Source organism: Ovis canadensis, chromosome X, assembly GCF_042477335.2.
Source record: "Ovis canadensis isolate MfBH-ARS-UI-01 breed Bighorn chromosome X, ARS-UI_OviCan_v2, whole genome shotgun sequence".
Taxonomy (NCBI): Eukaryota; Metazoa; Chordata; class Mammalia; order Artiodactyla; family Bovidae; genus Ovis; species Ovis canadensis.
The window spans coordinates 84358414-84379202 of NC_091727.1; the positions used below are offsets into that span (position 1 = coordinate 84358414).

Sequence of the window (20789 nt, forward strand, 5' to 3'; positions counted from 1 at the left end):
TGTTGAGGTATGTTCCTTCTATTCCTGCTTTCTGGAGAGTTTTTATCATAAATGGATGTTGAATTTTGTCAAAGGCCTTCTCTGCATCTATTGAGATAATCATATGGTTTTTATTTTTCAATTTGTTAATGTGGTGAATTACATTGATTGATTTGCGGATATTGAAGAATCCTTGCATCCCTGGGATAAAGCCCACTTGGTCATGGTGTATGATCTTTTTAATGTGTTGTTGGATTCTGATTGCTAGAATTTTGTTGAGGATTTTTGCATCTATGTTCATCAGAGATATTGGCCTGTAGTTTTCTTTTTTTGTGACATCTTTGTCAGGTTTTACGGGTCACTCCACTGCACTCCAGAGAGAAGAAACCCAGCTCCACCCACCAAAACTCCAACACAAGCCTCCCTAACCAGGAAACCTTGACAAGCCACTGATAGAACCCCACCCAAAGTGAGGAAGCTCCATAATAAAGAGAACTCCACAAATTATCAAAATATAAAAAGGCCACCCGAAACGCAGCAATATAATCAAGATGAAGAGACAGAGGAATACTCAGCAGGTAAAGGAACAGGAGAGTAGCCCACCAAACCAAACAAAAGAGGAAGAAGTAGGGAATCTACCGGAGAAGGAATTCCGAATATTGATAGTGAAAATGATCCAAAACCTTGAAATCAAAATGGAAACACAGATAAATAGCCTAGAGACAAGGATTGAGAAGATGCAAGAAAGGTTTAACAAGGACCTAGAAGAAATAAAAAAGAGTCAAAATATAATGAATAACGCAATAAATGAGATCAGAAACACTCTGGAGGCAACAAATAGTAGAATAACGGAGGCAGAAGATAGGATTAGTGAAATAGAAGATAGAATGGTAGAAATAAATGAATCAGAGAGGAAACAAGAAAAACAAATTAAAAGAAACGAGGACAATCTCAGAGACCTCCAGGACAATATGAAACGCTCCAACATTCGAATTATAGGAGTCCCAGAAGAAGAAGACAGAAAGAAAGATCATGAGAAAATCCTTGAGGAGATAATAGTTGAAAACTTCCCTAAAATGGGGAAGGAAATAATCACCCAAGTCCAAGAAACACAGAGAGTCCCAAATAGGATAAACCCAAGGCGAAACACCCCAAGACACATATTAATCAAATTAACAAAGATCAAACACAAAGAACAAATATTAAAAGCAGCAAGGGAAAAACAACAAATAACACACAAGGGGATTCCCATAAGGATAACAGCTGATCTGTCAATAGAAACTCTTCAGGCCAGGAGGGAATGGCAAGACATACTTAAAGTGATGAAAGACAATAACCTACAGCCCAGATTACTGTACCCAAAAAGGATCTCATTCAAATACGAAGGAGAAATCAAAAGCTTTTCAGACAACCAAAAGCTGAGAGAATTCAGCACCACCAAACCAGCTCTCCAACAAATTCTAAAGGATATCCTCTAGACAGGAAACACGAAAAGGGTGTATAAACCCGAACCCAAAACAATAAAGTAAATGGCAACGGGATCATACTTATCAATAATTACCTTAAACGTAAATGGGTTGAACGCCCCAACCAAAAGACAAAGACTGGCTGAATGGATACAAAAACAAGACCCCTCTATATGCTGCTTACAAGAGACCCACCTCAAAACAAGGGACACATACAGACTGAAAGTGACGAGCTGGAAAAAGATATACCACGCAAATAGAGACCAAAAGAAAGCAGGAGTGGCAATACTCATATCCGATAAAATAGACTTTAAAACAAAGGCTGTGAAAAGAGACAAAGAAGGCCACTACATAATGATCAAAGGAACAATCCAAGAAGAAGATATAACAATTATAAATATATATGCACCCAATATAGGAGCACCACAATATGTAAGACAAATGCTAACAAGTATGAAAGGGGAAATCAACAGTAACACAATAATAGTGGGAGACTTTAATACCCCACTCACACCTATGGACAGATCAACTAAACAGAAAATTAACAAAGAAACGCAAACTTTAAATGATACATTAGATCAGTTAGACCTAATCGATATCTATAGGACATTTCACCCCAAAACAATGAATTTCACCTTTTTTTCAAGTGCTCATGGAACCTTCTCCAGGATAGATCACATCCTGGGCCATAAATCTAAACTTGATAAATTCAAAAAAATCGAAATCATTCCAAGCATCTTTTCTGACCATAATGCATTAAGATTAGATCTCAATTACAGGAGAAAAACTATTAAAAATTCCAACATATGGAGGTTGAACAACACACTTCTGAATAACCAACAAATCACAGAAGAAATCAAAAAAGAAATCAAAATATGCATAGAAACTAATGAAAATGAAAACACAACAACCCAAAACCTGTGGGACACTATAAAAGCAGTGCTAAGAGGAAAGTTCATAGCAATACAGGCATACCTCAGACTTTTGATTTTATTTAAATATTTATAGGTACGGTAATTTTCCAACCGTTAGTAAGAATTTGCCTACATTTGACTAGTTAAATCCATAAGCTTTATATATCTTCTGTGTGTTTTTTCTTTAGAGAAATGTACAAAGAAGCAATTATTTCATAAGTAAATTCTGGAGAATGGGTCTGAACAGGCCAGTGCAATGCTAGCTGTTTTAGCACTGCAGCTGGCCTTGTGCATGTCCATTCCCAAAGGTCAGCCTGCTCAAGGAAATTTCCGTCAGAACATTGGATCACTCCTCCTGCCAAGGGGCTTGTTGTGGTGGAGGAGCTGACACACTGGTCTGGCCTGGCTGATGCTTCTCTCATTCCCAGGGATTAGATTCAACGTCTTGCTAAGCCCACATGGCAATGAACATAGGGCATTCCCTAGCTCTGGCTCCTGACGCACATGGGCCTCTCTTCCCTCAGGTAACAGCCAGAAACACTGGGACTGAGGGACCCTCCCTCCTGGTGGCCGTTTTGGGGCTGCCCACCCTAGGTATCTAACCTCCAGCCCCTCCCTCTGTCATTTCAGGCCCACTTGAAATAACCTTAAGATTCCCTCCCCTAAATCTGATCCCCTGGCTGTGCCCAGGTCCACATCTAAAGTTCTCTGAACATCTCCAGCCTAGACCCCCGCTAAAACTGCAGACATGCTTGTCCAGATGTCTATGTGACATACACAGACACACACACTTTTGAACATCTCAGAATCACCACATGCAAAGTCAACCTCTGACCTTCCTCCAACACACAACCAGCTCCCTCCACCCAACTTCTCCATCTCCATTCTCTGAGAAGTACAGGGGGAAAAATAATGGAAGAGAAAGAAAAAGAAACAAATAGAAAATAATCTTACGATGGTCCTTCACTCCCTTCCTTCTTCCTTCACAGTATCTGATACAGCAGGGAACCCTGAAGGCTTGGCTCTCTTCCCTGCCATCACTCTGGCCTGGCCCAGCCAAACTGCCAGCAGCCTCCTCTTTGGTTTCCCTGCCTCGAACCTCATCCCTGCTCCCTCCACCTCCCTATCTATCCTGATCAGCCCTTGGGAAACTGAAAATATTAACTCAGATTGTGTCCCTTTTCTGGTCACAACTCCCCAGGGCCTGCAAAGCCCTAGGAATGAAGGTTCCAGATGTGACTCCTCCCCTCACGCTCAGTTCCTTGCAGATGGCACACGGATCCTAGGTTTGCCAGATGCCCTGGACTCAGTCGCACAGCCAAGCCTTTGCACCCACTGGTCCCTCTGCTTGCAGCTGTCCCACATCTTTCCTCACTGGCTGTCAGGAGGGGACATCACTCACAAGCAACGCTCTGTCCTGGACACGGTCACCTGCACTTCAGTGCCCTGAGTAGGCACTTTCATCTAGGGGCTTTAGGATTTGGGTGATGATCTGGGAATGGCAGCATTCACCTGCACGGGTCCATCAGCGCAGAGGCCATCACCAAAGCTGGCAGAGGCAGGCGACAAGGGCAGCGAATCTGGCTTTGTAGTTCCCAGTCCAGGACACAGGCGGCGATGCTGCCAAGCCTCAGACCCGCCTCTGTGCAGTGTGGACCATGCTTTCTCATCCACCACCTTGGCTGTGACACTCCTTGGGAAACTCTAAGCCCCGGAACCAAGCCAAGAACAGATAAAGTAACTGCCTGGAAGACCTGGCCAGAAGCCCAGGAAATGGCCCCCTGTAAGGCACGGAAACGTCCCTCCCCTGCTTCCTCATTGGTTCAACTATGCTCAGGTGCAGCCCCTTCTGGGTGATGTAGTTCCCACAGCGCAAGGCTGAGGCCTTTGGTCTGGAGCTCACAGACCAACACGCATAATCCTAAGGGTGAGAGTTTTGTGAAGTTCAGGATTTTCAGTCAGTGCAAAAAGACTTCAGACAGGACCGTGGTGGTGAATATGGAGGAGGTGTAGACTGAAGAAAAACACACAACCTGAAAGTTGTGAGTTATGTTTGGACTGTACTAGAGCCGAGGAAACAGCCTCTCAGAGGGCTCTGGGGAACTGTTCAAAGAGGTAAGGGAGGAACCAGGGTATATAGGAGTTTTTGGTGGAAAAAAAGAAAACATGTAATGGAACAAGAAAATGTTACCGCTAAGCACAAAACAAACATCCCTGGTTGAGTAATTTAGCGCTTTTCTTTCTATGGAAAGATTCAAAAGCATGGGCTCATGGAAATCATTCCTTTGATGTTCATCTCAGCTATCTAGGGCCAGAATCATTGTGTTTCCCACCCCGGGCCCTTCAAGGTGCACCTTCAGGGATGGTTTCAGTGGCTGCTGACTGGCTGGCCAAAACATCCTTTGTTTGCTGAATTGGCAGGTGAGGTTGTTTGTCCACGGAGGCATGCCAGGTCGTCCTGAAGCTGGTAGAAAAGGGCGGCTCCTGCCTCTGCTTCTGTCAAAAAATCAAATCTCCCCTGTATAATTGTAAACTGTGTTGCACACCAGTAAGCAATACTGTTGTATCCAGGTACAGTTCTTTTTAGCAATATAAGAACTATCTCAGAAAAAAAAAATTTGACTAACCAAGTGCCATTTCCTGTGGGGATAGTGGCTCCACTGGCCACAGTCAACAGGTATGGAAAGCGGCCATTTGAGCCCTGAGTAAAAGTTGGGGACACCATGATCTCATTCCCTTGCTGGAAAGTGATTATAACTCCCCCTGAAATTTTAGTGACAGTGTCTGTGTTGTGTAGGGAACTGAGATTATCTCAGAAAAAACGGTTGTGAAATAGCTGCTTATTTAAAGCTATGGATCATCATTATGTAGTTATTCTAAGGCAGTAGCAGAAAGAGCTCTGGGTAAACATGTCTGTGATATTTGAAAAGGTTAGGATCTCATTGAAGTTTGACCAGGGAACTCTGAAGCCTGAGAAGCTGAAGTCATGGTTACACTGGAAACTTGGCTATCCTGAGGCTTTGACTTTCTAAAGTTGATATTTTTATCATTCTGAGCAATACTGTTTCAGAAACCAGTAATCGAGAAACCAAGCACCACACTTGGAGAGTTAGAGAACTCAGATTTATTATGCCGGTGGGCCCAGAGGAGTCAACATTCCAGCTCTGAGCCCTGAACAAAGGGGTTATAGGGTTTTTATAGACAGACTATAGTGGGCAACACTGCCTGTTAACAGGATGGTTTAAACTAAGGGGTTTCATGTGTGTGGGAACAGTGGTCAAGATGGGGAGGGGGATGCCTGAACTGGACAGGCATTGTTGTAGCAGCAAGTTCTGGGAAACAAACTCACTTAGAAGGACAATGCAGATAGTGGAGTGCAGTTTATTACACCGACAGGCCCAAGGCAGAGTCTGCTCTCAGCCAAGGACCCCGACCAGCATTTGTGAAAATCTTTTATACCCCATGTGTACATGTCTGAACCCACCACTCCAAATTCATTGACACTTACATAAACCAAGTGAAAGTGAAAGTGAAGTCGCTCAGTCGTGTCCGACTCTTTGTGGCCCCATGGACTGTAGCCTACCAGGCTCCTCCATCCATGGGATTCTCCAGGCAAGAATACTGGAGTGGGTTGCCATTTCCTTCTCCAGGGGGTCTTCCCAACCCAGGGATCGAACCCAGGTCTCCCACATTGGAGGCAGATGCTTTAACCTCTAAGCCACCAGGGCAGCCGGGGAAAATACAATCCCAATAACTCCATCATTCATGTGCTATGTACTCATGTGCTCAAACAGTCAAACAATTAGCCAATCAATAATCAATAAACCCAAGGTTACACTCCGATTGATACAGAGAAATTTATGGCCTGTCTGAAGGAAGGGGTGATTAGTGTATGTTTTCTCTTAGGCGATGAGTAACCTAGATACGATCTTCAAGGTTCCCCTGTCTGGAGGGGGTCTTATCCTTCTGTTGTTGTTTTCATAGGCACTAAATACAGAGTTCAGAGTCCATTGGAAAGGTGGCCAAGCATGATCAGCATGAACAGGCCTAAGATGGATTCCAGGCCCTATGAATTCCTTCTTCAGCATCATTAGGCAGGTTCACAAGAAGCTGGGCAATTATAAAGAGCAGGACAAGGGTGAGTGAGATAAATTCCAGTTCCTAGTATTGCAAGTCCCCACTTTCTGAGACTACATGACCTACGTGATCCAAACTTTGCAAGGAGCAAGCTGAGTTACAGAAGCAGAACAAGCAGGAGGTTATGTAAAATTTTAATTTTTCCTCTCCATTACCACCATGAAGTGAGAGGCAAAGTGGGATGTCAGAAAGATTTTTCAAAGCAGTAATGGCTCACACAGTTACTCAGAACTTACCCATTGGTTTGTCTACTAAAAAAACCCACAACATAGAAGTTGAGAATTATGTTTTATTTGCTGGACAAAACTGAGGATTGAAGCCCCAGAGACATCCTCTGAGATGGCGCTAAGGGACTGCTCCAAAGAGGTAAGGGAGGAGCCAGGATATATGGGAATTGTGCAATGAAAACTAGGTAGCCAGAACATCAAAAGATGACTGTTAATTAAAGAAAACCAGACATCTCAAGTTAATAAATGTAGCACTTTTCTGTGTATAGGAAGATGCAAGAGTCTGGGCTCATTGAAGTCATTGAAATCATTCTTTTGATATGCATCTTAACTATCTAAGGCCAGAATCATGCTTTTCTCCCTCTTGAATCCCCTCTGGGTGCACAGGGTTGGGAGGGGTTGGCTGCTGGCTTAATGGCGGCTGCATCTTTTTTTTTCTTTAATACTTTATAAGATGGTTTTATTAGCCTTTCAAGGAACAAATTATCCTAATCTTTTTAAAAAAATTTATTTTTACTTTATTTTACTTTACAATACTGTATTGGTTTTGCCATACATTGACATGAATCTGCCACGGGTGTACATGAGTACCCAATCATGAACCCCCCTCCCACCTCTGTGGCAGGCAAGTTTTCATCCACAGGTTTGACCAAATGTTTATCAGGCTTCTCGCCACAAACCCCACATTTTGGCTCACCCTCAAGCTTAAGCAAGCACTAAGATGCAACTCTGAGTTAAATTCACCCATTCCAGTCCATTTTAGTACGCTGATTCCTAGAATGTCGACGTTCACCCTTGCCATCTCTTGTTTCACCACTTCCAATTTGACCCGATTCATGGCCCTGACATTCCAGGTTCCTATACAATATTGCTCTTTACAGCATCGGATCTTGCTTCTATCACCAGTCACATCCACAACTGGGTATTGTTTTTGCTTTGGCTCCATCCCTTCATTCTTTCTGGAGTTATTTCTCCACTGATCTCCAGTAGCATATTGGGCACCTAATGACCTGGGGAGTTCCTCTTTCAGTATCCTATCATTTTGCCTTTTCATACTGTTCATGGGGCTCTGAAGGCAAGAATACTGAAGCGGCTTGCCCTCCCTTCTCCAGTGGACCACATTTTGTCAGACCTCTCCACCATGACCCACCCGTCTTGGGTTGCTCTGCAGGCATGGCTTGGTTTCACTGAGTTAGACAAGGCTGTGGTCCTAGTGTGATTAGATTGACTAGTTTTCTGTGAGTATGGTTTCAGTGTATGTGCCCTCTGATGCTCTCTTACAACACCTACCATCTTACTTCGGTTTCTCTTACCTTGGGCGTGGGGTATCTCTTCACAGCTGTTCCAGAAAAGCACAGCTGCTGATCCTTACCTTGGACAAGGGGTATCTCCTTACCGCCACTGTTCCTGACCTTCAATGTGGGGTAGATCCTCTAGGCCCTCCTGTGCCTGAATTTCACTCAGATGACCATTATATCTACTAATGCGGGCAGGAATCCCTCAGAAGAAATGGAGTAGCCATCATGGTCAACAAGAGTCTGAAATGCAGTACTCGGATGCAATCTCAAAAACGACAGAATGATCTCTGTTCGTCTCCAAGGCAAACCATTCAGTATCACAGTTATCCAAGTCTATGCCCCGACCAGTAACACTGAAGAAACTGAAGTTGAAAGGTTTTATGAAGACCTACAAGACCTTGTAGAACTAACACCCAAAAAAGATGTCCTTTTCATTATAGGGGTCTGGAATGCAAAAGTAGGAAGTCAAGAAACACCTGGAATAACAGGCAAATTTGGCCTTAGAATGGGGAATGAAGCAGGGAAAAGACTAATAGAGTTTGCCAAGAAAATGCACTGGTCAGAGCAAACACCCTCTTCCAACAACACAAGAGAAGACTCTACACATGGACATCACCAGACGGTCAACACCAAAATCAGATTGATTATTTTCTTTGCCACCAAAGATGGAGAAGCTCTATACAGTCAACAAAAACAAGACCAGGAGCAGACTGTGGCTCAGATCATGAACTCCTTATTACCAAATCCAGACTCAAATTGAAGAAAATAGGGAAAACCGCTAGACCACTCAGGTATGACCTAAATCAAATCCCTTATGATTATACCATGGAAGTGAGAAATAGATTTAAGCGCCCAGGTCTGATAGATAGAGTGCCTGATGAACTATGGAATGAGGTTCGTGACATTGTACAGGAGACAGGGATCAAGACCACCCCCATGGAAAAGAAATGCAAAAAAGCACAATGGCTGTCTGGGGAGGCCTTACAAATAGCTGTGAAAAAAGAGAGGTGAAAACCATAGGAGAAAAGGAAAGATATAAGCATCTGAATGCAGAGTTCCAAAGAATAGCAAGAAGAGATAAGAAAGCCTTCTTCAGCGATCAATGCAAAGAAATAGAGGAAAACAACAGAATGGGAAAGACTAGAGATCTCTTCAAGAAAATTAGAGATACCAAGGGAACATTTCATGCAAAGATGGGCTCGATAAAGGACAGAAATAGTATGGATCTAACAGAAGCAGAAGATATTAAGACGAGGTGGAAGAATACACAGAAGAACTGATAAAAACATCTTCACCACCCAGATAACCATGATGTTGTGATCACTAATCTAGAGCCAGACATCTTGGAGTGTGAAGTCAAGTGGGCCTTAGAAAGCAACACTATGAACAAAGCTAGCAGAGGTGATGGAATTCCAGTTGAACTGTTTCAAATCCTGAAAGATGATGCTGTGAAAGTGCTGCACTCAATATGCCAGCAAATTTGGAAAACTCAGCAGTGGCCACAGGACTGGACAAGGTCAGTTTTCATTCCAATTCCAAAGAAAAGCAATGCAAAAGAATGCTCAAACCACTGCACAATTGCACTCATCTCACATGTTAGTAAAGTAATGCTCAAAATTCTCCAAGCCATGCTTCAGCAATACATGAACCGTGAACTCCCTGATGTTCAAACTGGTTTTAGAAAAGGCAGAGGGACCAGAGATCAAATTGCCAACATTCACTGGATCATGGAAAAAGCAAGAGAGTTCCAGAAAAACATCTATTTCCGCTTTATTGACTATGCCAAAGCCTTTTACTGTGTGGATCACAATAAACTGTGGAAAATTCTAAAAGAGATGAAATTACCAGACCACCTGACCTGCCTCTTGAGAAATCTGTATGCAGGTCAGGAAGCAACAGTTAGAACTGGACATGGAACAACAAACTGGTTCCAAATAGGAAAAGGAGTACATCAAGGCTGTATATTGTCACCCTGCTTATTTAACTTCTATGCAGAGTACATCATGAGAAACGCTGGACTGGAAGAAACACAAGCTGGAATCAAGATTGCCGGGAGAAATATCAATCACCTCAGATATGCAGATGCCACCACCATTATGGCAGAAAGTGAAGAGGAACTAAAAAGCCTCTTGATGAAAGTGAAAGAGGAGAGTGAAAAAGTTGGCTTAAAGCTCAACATTCAGAAAATGAAGATCATGGCATCTGGTCCCATCACTTCATGGAAATAGAAGGGGAAACAGTAGAAACAGTGTCAGACTTTATTTTGGGGGCTCCAGAATCACTGCAGATGGTGATTGCAGCCATGAAGTTAAAAGACGCTTACTCCTTGGAAGAAAAGTTATGAGCAACCTAGACAGCATATTCAAAAGCAGAGACATTACTTTGCTGACTAAGGTCCATCGAGTCAAGGCTATGGTTTTTCCTGTGGTCATGTATGGATGTGAAAGTTGGACTGTGAAGAAGGCTGAGTGCCAAAGAATTGATGCTTTTGAACTGTGGGATTGGAGAAGACTCTTGAGAGTCCCTTGGACTGCAAGGAGATCCAACCAGTCCATTCTGAAGGAGATCAGCCCTGGGATTTCTTTGGAAGGAATGATGCTAAAACTGAAACTCCACTAATTTGGCCACCTCATGAGAAGAGTTGACTCATTGGAAAAGACTCTGATGCTGGGAGGGATTGGGGGCAGGAGGAGAAGGGGACAACCGAGGATGAGATGGCTGGATGGCATCACTGACTCAATGGACATGAGTCTGAGTAAACTCTGGGAGTTGGTGATGGACGGGGAGGCCTGGCGGGCTGCGATTCATGGGGTTGCAAAGATTTGGAGACAACTGAGTGACTGAACTGAACTGAACAGTAAGTATTTCAGTAAGTCCCACAACAGGGCATTAAAGTGTGCTAGTGTTAAATGGTGATAATATATACAGATCGGGAATCACAGCACCGACCTATAGGTAGACATAAGGTCTCTCTGTCCATATCATCGTGGTAGCTGCCTTAACTGATTAATTTTCAGCAGGCAGGAATGATAGTTTTCCCACTTTCTTTGAAAGGACCACAAACCCAGGGTCTCTTTCACTCTTAATGATTTTAAATCACATTCAGTGACTGACTTTGAATCATCAACTGTGTCTCTCAGGAGTTAAAGGGCCAGAAAGATTTAATCAGGGAGCTGCAGTCCAAATAAAAGATGCCATATCATTATCTTAAAATCTGAACTCAACTCTTTTGATGGTGATGGTAAAACTCTGTCTTTTCATTGTTTCTAAAATATTTTCTGAAGACACACGGGATTCCTCTGGTAGAGACTCTGCCCTATATATCTCCATATTTGATTGACTACTACTTGAAATTATTTAAACATTTTAAAATCAAAGTTAAAACCAAATAATGTCCCATAGTCTTCTTTTTACACCACAAATCCTTGTAGAGCTTGGACTAACAAAAGACTTTATTGGGGAGGAATGTTTTACGACTGTAGTTATTTAGAAATACTAGGGGATGATGATCAATATAAGACCAGCTTTTACTCAGTCTTATGTTAATACTTGTATCAAAAGTCTCTGTCCTGACTTCTCTGGCTGTCCAGGGGTTAGGACTCCATGCTTTCACTAGAAGGGGAACCAGTTCAATCCCTGGTCAGGGAACTAAGATCCCACAAACTGCATGGTGCCCACCACCCCAAAAAATTATCTGTGTGTGGTGATCCTGTTTGTCATCTGCACCGGGATTTGGGCCAGCTCCACTGCCCTGCCCTTGGGAACACACTGCTCCCACCAATTTCTTAGGAAAACAGTGGCCTAATTGATATTTGGTCTGTTCCCTCCAAATGTTATTTTAATCTTTGGGAGTGCTGGTTGTGGGTTTCAGTTGTATCAGCATTCTGTGCCTCCTGAGCACCTTTAGCTGACAGCAAAGGTGAGTGATGCAACAAAGCCTATTATGACGTAAGTGGCCAGGATGTGATTTCTGCCTGCCTCTCTCAGGGGAAGAATGACATTCACCATCCCCATGTGAAACCCTCTTCCCACCTGGGTTCTGGCAATCTAGCCCCTCATGTCATTCCACAACCCAAACAATGGCAGTAACACCACACCACTACTCCTTGCCCCTGAGATCAGTGGATAAGCGGGGTTAGCCATCTTTAGTGCAGACTCCTGACCCAGTCCAGGCCTCTCCTCTCTGGCTAACTGGGGACCTCAGGGTCTGTCCCCCAATCTCTCGGGACCTCGCACCCCTCCCCACTCAGGTGCCCACCTCTGTTCTTCATTCCCTCCCTTCCCATCAGAAAATTCACACACACACAAATATCATCTTTTCACCCTTTGATGTTTATTTTAATCGCAGCCATCAGTTTACTATGTTAGTGTGAGAGTCAGTCTTTTCCTGGTTAACCATTTCTAAGAAAGCAGACCACTGGAGACACAGTTGTAAACTGTCTGACCTTTTCTATTCAGTTACTGGCTGCCCAGGTTGTACTTCTCCAGGGTCTCTCATTCTGGGGTGGCTGAGCTTATCTTCTCTTTTGATTCTGCCCCCTTCTTTGACTCTGACGCATATTTTGGTAACTTTTTCAGCTTGGTTCAGTTTCTCACGTGCACAGGAACGGAGAAAACAGTTTGGTTCTCTTGTGTTCTTCACCTTCTTCGATGGAGCGGCATACGATCGGATTTTCTTTCTCAAGGTTCCTTTCAAAGGTCTTCTGACCCTCATGGTCATATTTCGTGCCTTGAAAGACAAGAGAAGGGTTTGAGTTTTGAGGAAAGAGTATAACAACTGAGTTGGAAAGGAGACTTCATGAAAAGGGAGGTGGCCTGATGAGGACTTTTGTGCCAGGCAAGGGCAGTGTAGAGGTCTTGGGCACCAAAGTCAATGGAGAACCTGGGGAGTGTCGATGGAATCATCTTACCTTCACGCTGCCTCTGTATCTCCGTTGCCAAAGGGTCTTCTTTCTTCCTTTCATCCTTGAAGCAAACCGCACTGCAACTCTTCTTGGCTGCCGTGGCTTCCTGGTTCCCTTAGCCATGATGACACCATGAAGTGGCCTAACCCAGAATCTCTGCCTCTGACCTCCCTATATATACCTTCCCAGGACAATGAGGAGCCACACCCTTCACTCTGATTGGTCAGCTAGGCACTCCCCCAGCCAATGGTGGCTTTGGGGGTCTTAGACATCACAATGTACCATGGTGCCCATCAACATGGGTTAGTGGGTGCTGAGGGAGGCCATGATACAACTTTCCCACCCTTGACCCCTCTGTGTGTCTGATTCTGGGGAGTGGTGATTCAGGGGCATGGTGTTTCTTCTCGTGACCCTCAGACTTTCCTTCAGTGCCCTTTATTCTTTGACTTGGATGTCCCCCTTCCACACTCCTGCCCCCTCCATCCCTGTAGGAACCTCTGCCAAACACTTTTCATCCCATTTCAGCACTTCAGAGTCCTCTAGTCACTTCATCTTTAGACCACCCTCTTCCTATCGGGGGTTCTGGAGGGGCTTAAGGAACTTAAGAGCGAGCAGGTAATTGAGAACAGGTTGGAAGTTTTGTCTACTCCAGTGAGCTTTAGAGACCCCAAGGCTTGGTGAATCTTCAGTCCGTTGCCCCAAGATCTATACACCGTCTCCATAAGATTACACTTCAGAGCAAAGAAAGTGTTAAATGCCTCCTCCACTAAGATTGCTGGGGACACTTCAACTCTCATATTGAGGAGGGAAACTCACCTTGCCCCATCTACCAGAAAGACATTCTCGATTTACACAAAAATGAAGAAAAGGAAAGGAAGGTGCCCAAAGGCAAGAGTCCGTTTTCCACTGTGCCCACAACTCTTGAGTGAATCACTTCCCCAGTGGGCCCACATTAACAGTGATCATCAGATAGGGCCCACTGTGGAGCTGACCAATAGCTGAGAAAGAGAAGTACCAGTAGGTACCTCATTGATAGTTGGTTGCTTATGGGCAGGGCCCAGGGTTGCACTGTCCAATTGCTAGGCAAGACCGGTTGCTTAGTAACAGGATATGGAGTCATCAGGCCCAGCAATGGCTACCTGCTAAGGGCTGTGCTCATGCTGCTCTGTTACCGAAGGATACGTTGGGTCCAGTGTGCTTTACTCTGTTTAATGGACTCTGTTCCAAATCAGGATTTGATTTCACAGGCTTCTTTACCTTTTGTACATCATTCTTTTCCTTGTATTCCCAGGCATGCCTGTCAGCAGTGCTCATCTATATGCCCCTCCAACAGCTGCCACATGATCACATGTGCCGCATATAGCATAGCTAATATTTCAAAGCCAACAAGAATGTGAAAGCCAGCCCACCTTGAGAACTACTTTGACAAACCTTAAACTCACAGTGATTCTTCTTCTATGCACAGTGTAACAGAGCAGAGTGAGCACAGCCCTATGCAGTTAGCCATTGGTGTGCTTCTTTTCAACGCACCCTGTTCCTAGGCAGCAGGTGTGGCTCAGCCTTGCTTGGGGCCTCAGATGGCCCCATTTACAAGCAGCCAACTGTCAAGGAGTGGCCATTCATTGTCCTGCTCAGCTGTTGATCAGCACCACAGTGGGCCCTGCCCACAGTTACTGTCAATGAGGGACCATTCATTGGGGAAGTGATTAAGTAAGGGTGGTGTGGTATTCAGACAGTTTAGAATTGTGTCTCCAGTGGTCTGCCTTCTTAGAAATGGTTAACCAGGAAAAGACTGACTCTCACACTAACATAGTAAACTGATGGCTGCGATTAAAATAAACATCAAAGGGTGAAAAGATGATATTTGTGTGTGTGTGAATTTTCTGATGGGAAGCGAGGGAGGGAAGAAAAGGGGTGGGCAGCTCAGTGGGGATGGGTGCGAGGTCCCGAGAGATTGGGGGACAGACCTTGAGGTCCCCAGTTAGCCAGAGAGGAGAGGCCTGGACTGGGTCAGGGGTCTTCACTGAAGATGGCTAACCCCGCTTATCAATTGATCTCATTGGCAAGGAGTAGTGGTGTGGTGTTACTGCCATTGTTTGGGGTGTGGAATGACATGAGGGTCTAGATTGCCAGAACCCAGATGGGAAGAGGGTTTCACATGGGGATGGTGAATGTCATACTTCCCCTGAGAGAGGCAGGCAGAAATCACATCCTGGCCACTTACGTCATAATGGGCTTTGTTGCATCACTCACCTTTGCTGTCAGCTAAAGGTGCTCAGGAGGCACAAAATGCTGATCCAACTAAAACCCACAACCAGCACTCCCAAAGATTAAAATAATGTTTGGAGGGAACAGACCAAATATCAATTAGGCCACTGTTTTCCTAAGAAATTGGTGGGAGCAGTGTGTTCCCAAGGGCAGGGCAGTGGAGCTGGCCCAAATCCCGGTGCAGATGACAAACAGGATCACCACACACAGATCATTTTTTGGGGTGGTGGGCACCATGCAGTTTGTGGGATCTTAGTTCCCTGACCAGGGATTGAACCGGTTCCCCTTCTAGTGAAAGCATGGAGTCCTAACCCCTGGACAGCCAGAGAAGTCAGGACAGAGACTTTTGATACAAGTATTAACATAAGACTGAGTAAAAGCTGGTCTTATATTGATCATTATCCCCTAGTATTTCTAAATAACTACAGTCGTAAAACATTCTTCCCCCAAAAATCTTTTGTAGTCGAAGCTCTGCAAGTTTTTGTGGTTTAAATATAAGAGTATGGGGTATCTACTTTGAAGGCAAATTGGAAGTGGTCAAACAAGAGATGGCAAGGGTGAACGTCGACATTCTAGGGATCAGCGAATGAAAATGGACTGGAAAGGGTGGACTTACCTCAGATGACCATTATATCTACTACTGCGGGCAGGAACTCCTCAGAAGACATGGAGTAGCCATCAAAGTCAACGAAAGAGTCCGAAATGTAGTACTTGGACGCAATCTCAAAAACGACAGAACGATCTCTGTTCGTCTCCAAGGCAAACCATTCAATATCACAGTTATGCAAGTCTAGGCCCCAAGCAGGAACGCTGAAGAAACTGAAGTTGAACGGTTTTATGAAGACCTACAAGACCTTGTAGAACTAACACCCCAAAAAGATGTCCTTTTCATTATAGGGGTCTGGAATGCAAAAGTAGGAAGTCAAGAAACACCTGGAGTAACAGGCAAATTTGGCCTTGGAATGCAGAACGAAGCAGGGCAAAGGCTAATAGAGTTTCGCCAAGAAAATGCACTGGTCATAACAAATACACTCTTCCAACAACACAAGTAAGACTCTACACATGGACATCACCAGATGTCAACAGTGAAATCACATTGATTATATCCTTTGCCACCAAAGAGGGAGAAGCTCTATACAGTCAACAAAAACAAGACCAGGAGCAGACTGTGGCTCAGGTCATGAACTCCTTATTACCAAATCCAGACTCAAATTGAAGAAAATAGGGAAAACCACTAGACCATTCAGGTATGACTTAAATCAAATCCCTTATGATTATGCAGTGGAAGTGAGAAATAGATTTAAGGGCCCAGGTCTGATAGATAGAGTGCCTGATGAACTATGGAATGAGGTTCATGACATTGTACAGGAGACAGGGATCAAGACCATCCCCATGGAAAAGAAATGCAGAGAAGCACAAGGGCTGTCTGGGAGGCCTTACAAATAGCTGTGAAAAGAAGAGAAGCAAAAAGCAAAGGAGCAAGGCAAAGATATAAGCATCTGAATGCAGAGTTGGTGATGGACAGGGAGGCCTGTAGTACTGTGACTCATGGGGTCACAAAGACTCGGACACGACTGAGCGACTGAAAAGCACTGATTGCAATAGGGAGAATGTTTTGAACACACGTTCTTTAACATGTCTCAAAATGGAACAGAAAAAGATATTTCGTTAACATGAAAGGATAAGCAGGGTGAGCAACAGCTCTGTGTGTGTGCCTGAGTTTTTGTATCTGTGTGTGTGTGTATGTGTGTGTGTGTATCTGTGTGTGTGTATGTGTGTGTGTGTGTGTGTGTGTGTGTGTGTGTTTGAGATGGGGCAAGAGTTGGGGATGGATGAACACACAGCATGATGGAGCAGTGTGACAGGAAGTATTTCTTTCTGTAGTGAGCTGGTTCTTAGAATGAGCTCCTAAGGGAGCCAGAAAGGTCTGACGCTTAGTGCTTGCTCAAGCTTGGGGGAAAGCTGAAGTTCAGAGGAGAGAAGGTTGGCTAAAGCTTAGCCAAGCCAAATGAGTGGGTATATTATGGATGACTGTGAGCACTTGGCCAGTCTCTGCTGTTGTTTCAGAGAGGCAAAGTCAGCCCTTAGACAGTATTGTTACCACAATTGCAAGTCCATGTGCTTGATGCAGAATGAGGCCCATCAAAACGAAATGTTTGAGTTTGGGACAGGGAAAGGTTTATTACAGATTCATACAAGGATGAGGGTGGCTCTTGCCCTAAGAACCCAAAGTTACTGAACGTTTTCAGTAAGTATGTTTAAAAGCAAAGGTTAGAGAAAGTTGTGGTAAGTTGTTTCAGACTTCGTGGTGTCACACCCTTTGTGCTTAAGGTTAGGTCATGGTCAGGTAATGATGTGCCTAAATATCTCTACCAGATGAATGTCATTTTCTGTCCTGCCAAGAGAGGGCAAAGTCTCAAGGAACACCTTTCACCGTGAAATGTCCCATCCTGGTCAAACAGAAACAGGTTTCCATTGGCAGCTCCTTCAGGGCAAGGTTCCCATATTCTACCCAGCTCTCATCCTTGATGGAGCCAGGTACCCAACACAATAGGTCCTGTCTCCTCAAGCTGTCCACCTGAGGAGACCAGTTCTCACAGCCTGAGACCCAGAAAGATGGCCACCTGCTATTAAGTTGCAGAGACAGGGATGGGGGAGAGGTTCACCGCTCCTCACGGCCTGGGCCAAGGCTAGTGGAGGGACTTAGTGAGGGCTCTGAATCACTAAAGGATGTAGTCCCCAGTCTATTCTCTGGGAACATCCAGCTCACCCACTGGCGCAACGTTGGGTGATCTCCAGGCCCTCCAAAAGAATGCCAGAATCTCTCTTCTCTCACTTTCCACTGATGACCACCACACCACCCTTACTTAATCATTTCCCCAATGAATGGTCCCTCATTAACAGTAACTATGGGCAGGGCCCACTGTGGTGCTGATCAATAGCTGAGCAGGACAATGAATGGCCACTCCTTGACAGTTGGCTGCTTGTAAGTGGGGCCATCTGAGGCACCAAGCAAGGCTTAGCCACACCTGCTGCCTAGGAACAGGGTGCGTTGAAAAGAAGCACCCCAATGGCTAACTGCATAGGGCTGTGCTCACTCTGCTCTGTTACACTGTGCATAGAAGAAGAATCATTGTGAGGTTAAGGTTTGTCAAAGTAGTTCTCAAGGTGGGCTGGCTTTCACATTCTTGGTGGCTTTGAAATATTAGCTATGCTATATGCGGCACATGTGATCATGTGGCAGCTGTTGGAGAGGCATATAGATGAGCACTGCTGACAGGCATGCCTGGGAATACAATGAAAAGAGTGATGTACAAAAGTTAAAGAAGCCTGTCAAATCAAATCCTGATTTGGAACAGAGTCCATTAAACAGAGTAAAGCACACTGGACCCAACGTATCCTTCGGTAACAGAGCAGCATGAGCATAGCCCTTAGCAGGTAGCCATTGCTGGGCCTGATGACTCCATATCCTGTTACTAAGCAACCGGTCTTGCCTAGCAATTGGACAGTGCAACCCTGGGCCCTGCCCATAAGCAACCAACTATCAATGAGGTACCTACTGGTACTTCTCTTTCTCAGCTATTGGTCAGCTCCACAGTGGGCCCTATCTGATGATCACTGTTAATGTGGGCCCACTGGGGAAGTGATTCACTCAAGAGTTGTGGGCACAGTGGAAAACGGACTCTTGCCTTTGGGCACCTTCCTTTCCTTTTCTTCATTTTTGCGTAAATCGGGAATGTCTTTCTGGTAGATGGGGCAAGGTGAGATTCCCTCCTCAATATGAGAGTTGAAGTGTCCCCAGCAATCTTAGTGGAGGAGGCATTTAACACTTTCTTTGCTCTGAAGTGTAATCTTATGGAGACGGTGAATAGATCTTGGGGCAACGGCCTGAAGATTCACCAAGCCTTGGGGTCTCTAAAGCTCACTGGAGTAGACAAAACTTCCAACCTGTTCTCAATTACCTGCTTGCTCTTAAGTTCCTTAAGCCCCTCAAGAACCCCCGATAGGAAGAGGGTGGTCTAAAGATGAAGTGACTAGAGGACTCTGAAGTGCTGAAATGGGATGAAAAGTCTTTGGCAGAGGTTCCTACAGGGATGGAGGGGGCAGGAGTGTTGAAGGGGGGACATCCAAGTCAAAGAATAAAGGGCACTGAAGGAAAGTCTGAGGGTCACGAGAAGAAACACCATGCCCCTGAATCACCACTCCCCAGAATCAGACACACAGAGGGGTCAAGGGTGGGAAAGTTGTATCATGGCCTCCCTCAGCACCCACTAACCCATGTTGATGGGCACCGTGGTACATTGTGATGTCTAAGACCCCCAAAGCCCCCATTGGCTGGGGGAGTGCCTAGCTGACCAATCAGAGTGAAGGGTGTGGCTCCTCATTGTCCTGGGAAGGTATATATAGGGAGGTCAGAGGCAGAGATTCTGGGTTAGGCCATTTCATGGTGTCATCATGGCTAAGGGAACCAGGAAGCCACGGCAGCCAAGAAGAGTTGCAGTGCGGTTTGCTTCGAGGATGAAAGGAAGAAAGAAGACCCTTTGGCAACGGAGATACAGAGGCAGCGTGAAGGTAAGATGATTCCATCGACACTACCCAGGTTCTCCATTGACTTTGGTGCCCAAGACCTCTACACTGCCCTTGCCTGGCACAAAAGTCCTCATCAGGCCACGTCCCTTTTCATGAAGTCTCCTTTCCAACTCAGTTGTTATACTCTTTCCTCAAAACTCATACCCTTCTGTTGTCTTTCAAGGCACGAAATATGACCATGAGGGTCAGAAGACCTCTAAAAGGAACCTTGAGAAAGAAAATCCGATCGTACGCCACTCCGTCGAAGAAGGTGAAGAACACAAGAGAACCAAACTGTTTTCTCCATTCCTGTGCACGTGAGAAACGGAACCAAAGCCGAAAAAGGTACCAAAACATGAGTCAGAGTCAAAGAAGGAGGCAGAATCAAAAGAGAAGATAAGCTCAGCCACCCCAGAATGAGAGACCCTGGAGAAGTACAACCTGGGCAGCCAGTAACTGAATAGAAAAGGTCAGACAGTTTAGAATTGTGTCTCCAGTGGTCTGCTTTCTTAGAAATGGTTAACCAGGAAAAGACTGACTCTCACACTAACATAGTAAACTGATGGCTGCGATTAAAATAAACATCAAAGGGTGAAAAGATGATATTTGTGTGTGTGTGAATTTTCTGATGGGAAGGGAGGGAAGGAAGAACAGAGGTGGGCACCTGAGTGGGGAGGGGTGCGAGGTCCCGAGACATTGGGGGACAGACCCTGAGGTCCCCAGTTAGCCAGAGAGGAGAGGCCTGGACTGGGTCAGGAGTCTGCACTGAAGATGGCTAACCCCGCTTATCAATTGATCTCAGCGGCAAGGAGTAGTGGTGTGGTGTTACTGCCATTGTTTGGGGTGTGGAATGACATGAGGGTCTAGATTGCCAGAACCCAGATGGGAAGAGGGTTTCACATGGGGATGGTGAATGTCATACTTCCCCTGAGAGAGGCAGGCAGAAATCACATCCTGGCCACTTACGTCATAATGGGCTTTGTTGCATCACTCACCTTTGCTGTCAGCTAAAGGTGCTCAGGAGGCA

General features: G+C 45.0%; 1 protein-coding gene across 1 annotated transcript; it reads left to right on the forward strand.

The window, feature by feature from the left end:
• The first annotated feature begins 19648 nt into the window (after window positions 1-19648).
• On the forward strand, window positions 19649-20162 carry LOC138929977 (spermatid nuclear transition protein 3). Its single transcript, XM_070289624.1, has 2 exons — window positions 19649-19765; window positions 19947-20162. Exons 1-2 carry the CDS (start codon window positions 19649-19651, stop codon window positions 20160-20162), a joined length of 333 nt encoding a protein of 110 aa, XP_070145725.1.
• Window positions 20163-20789: the final 627 nt, after the last annotated feature.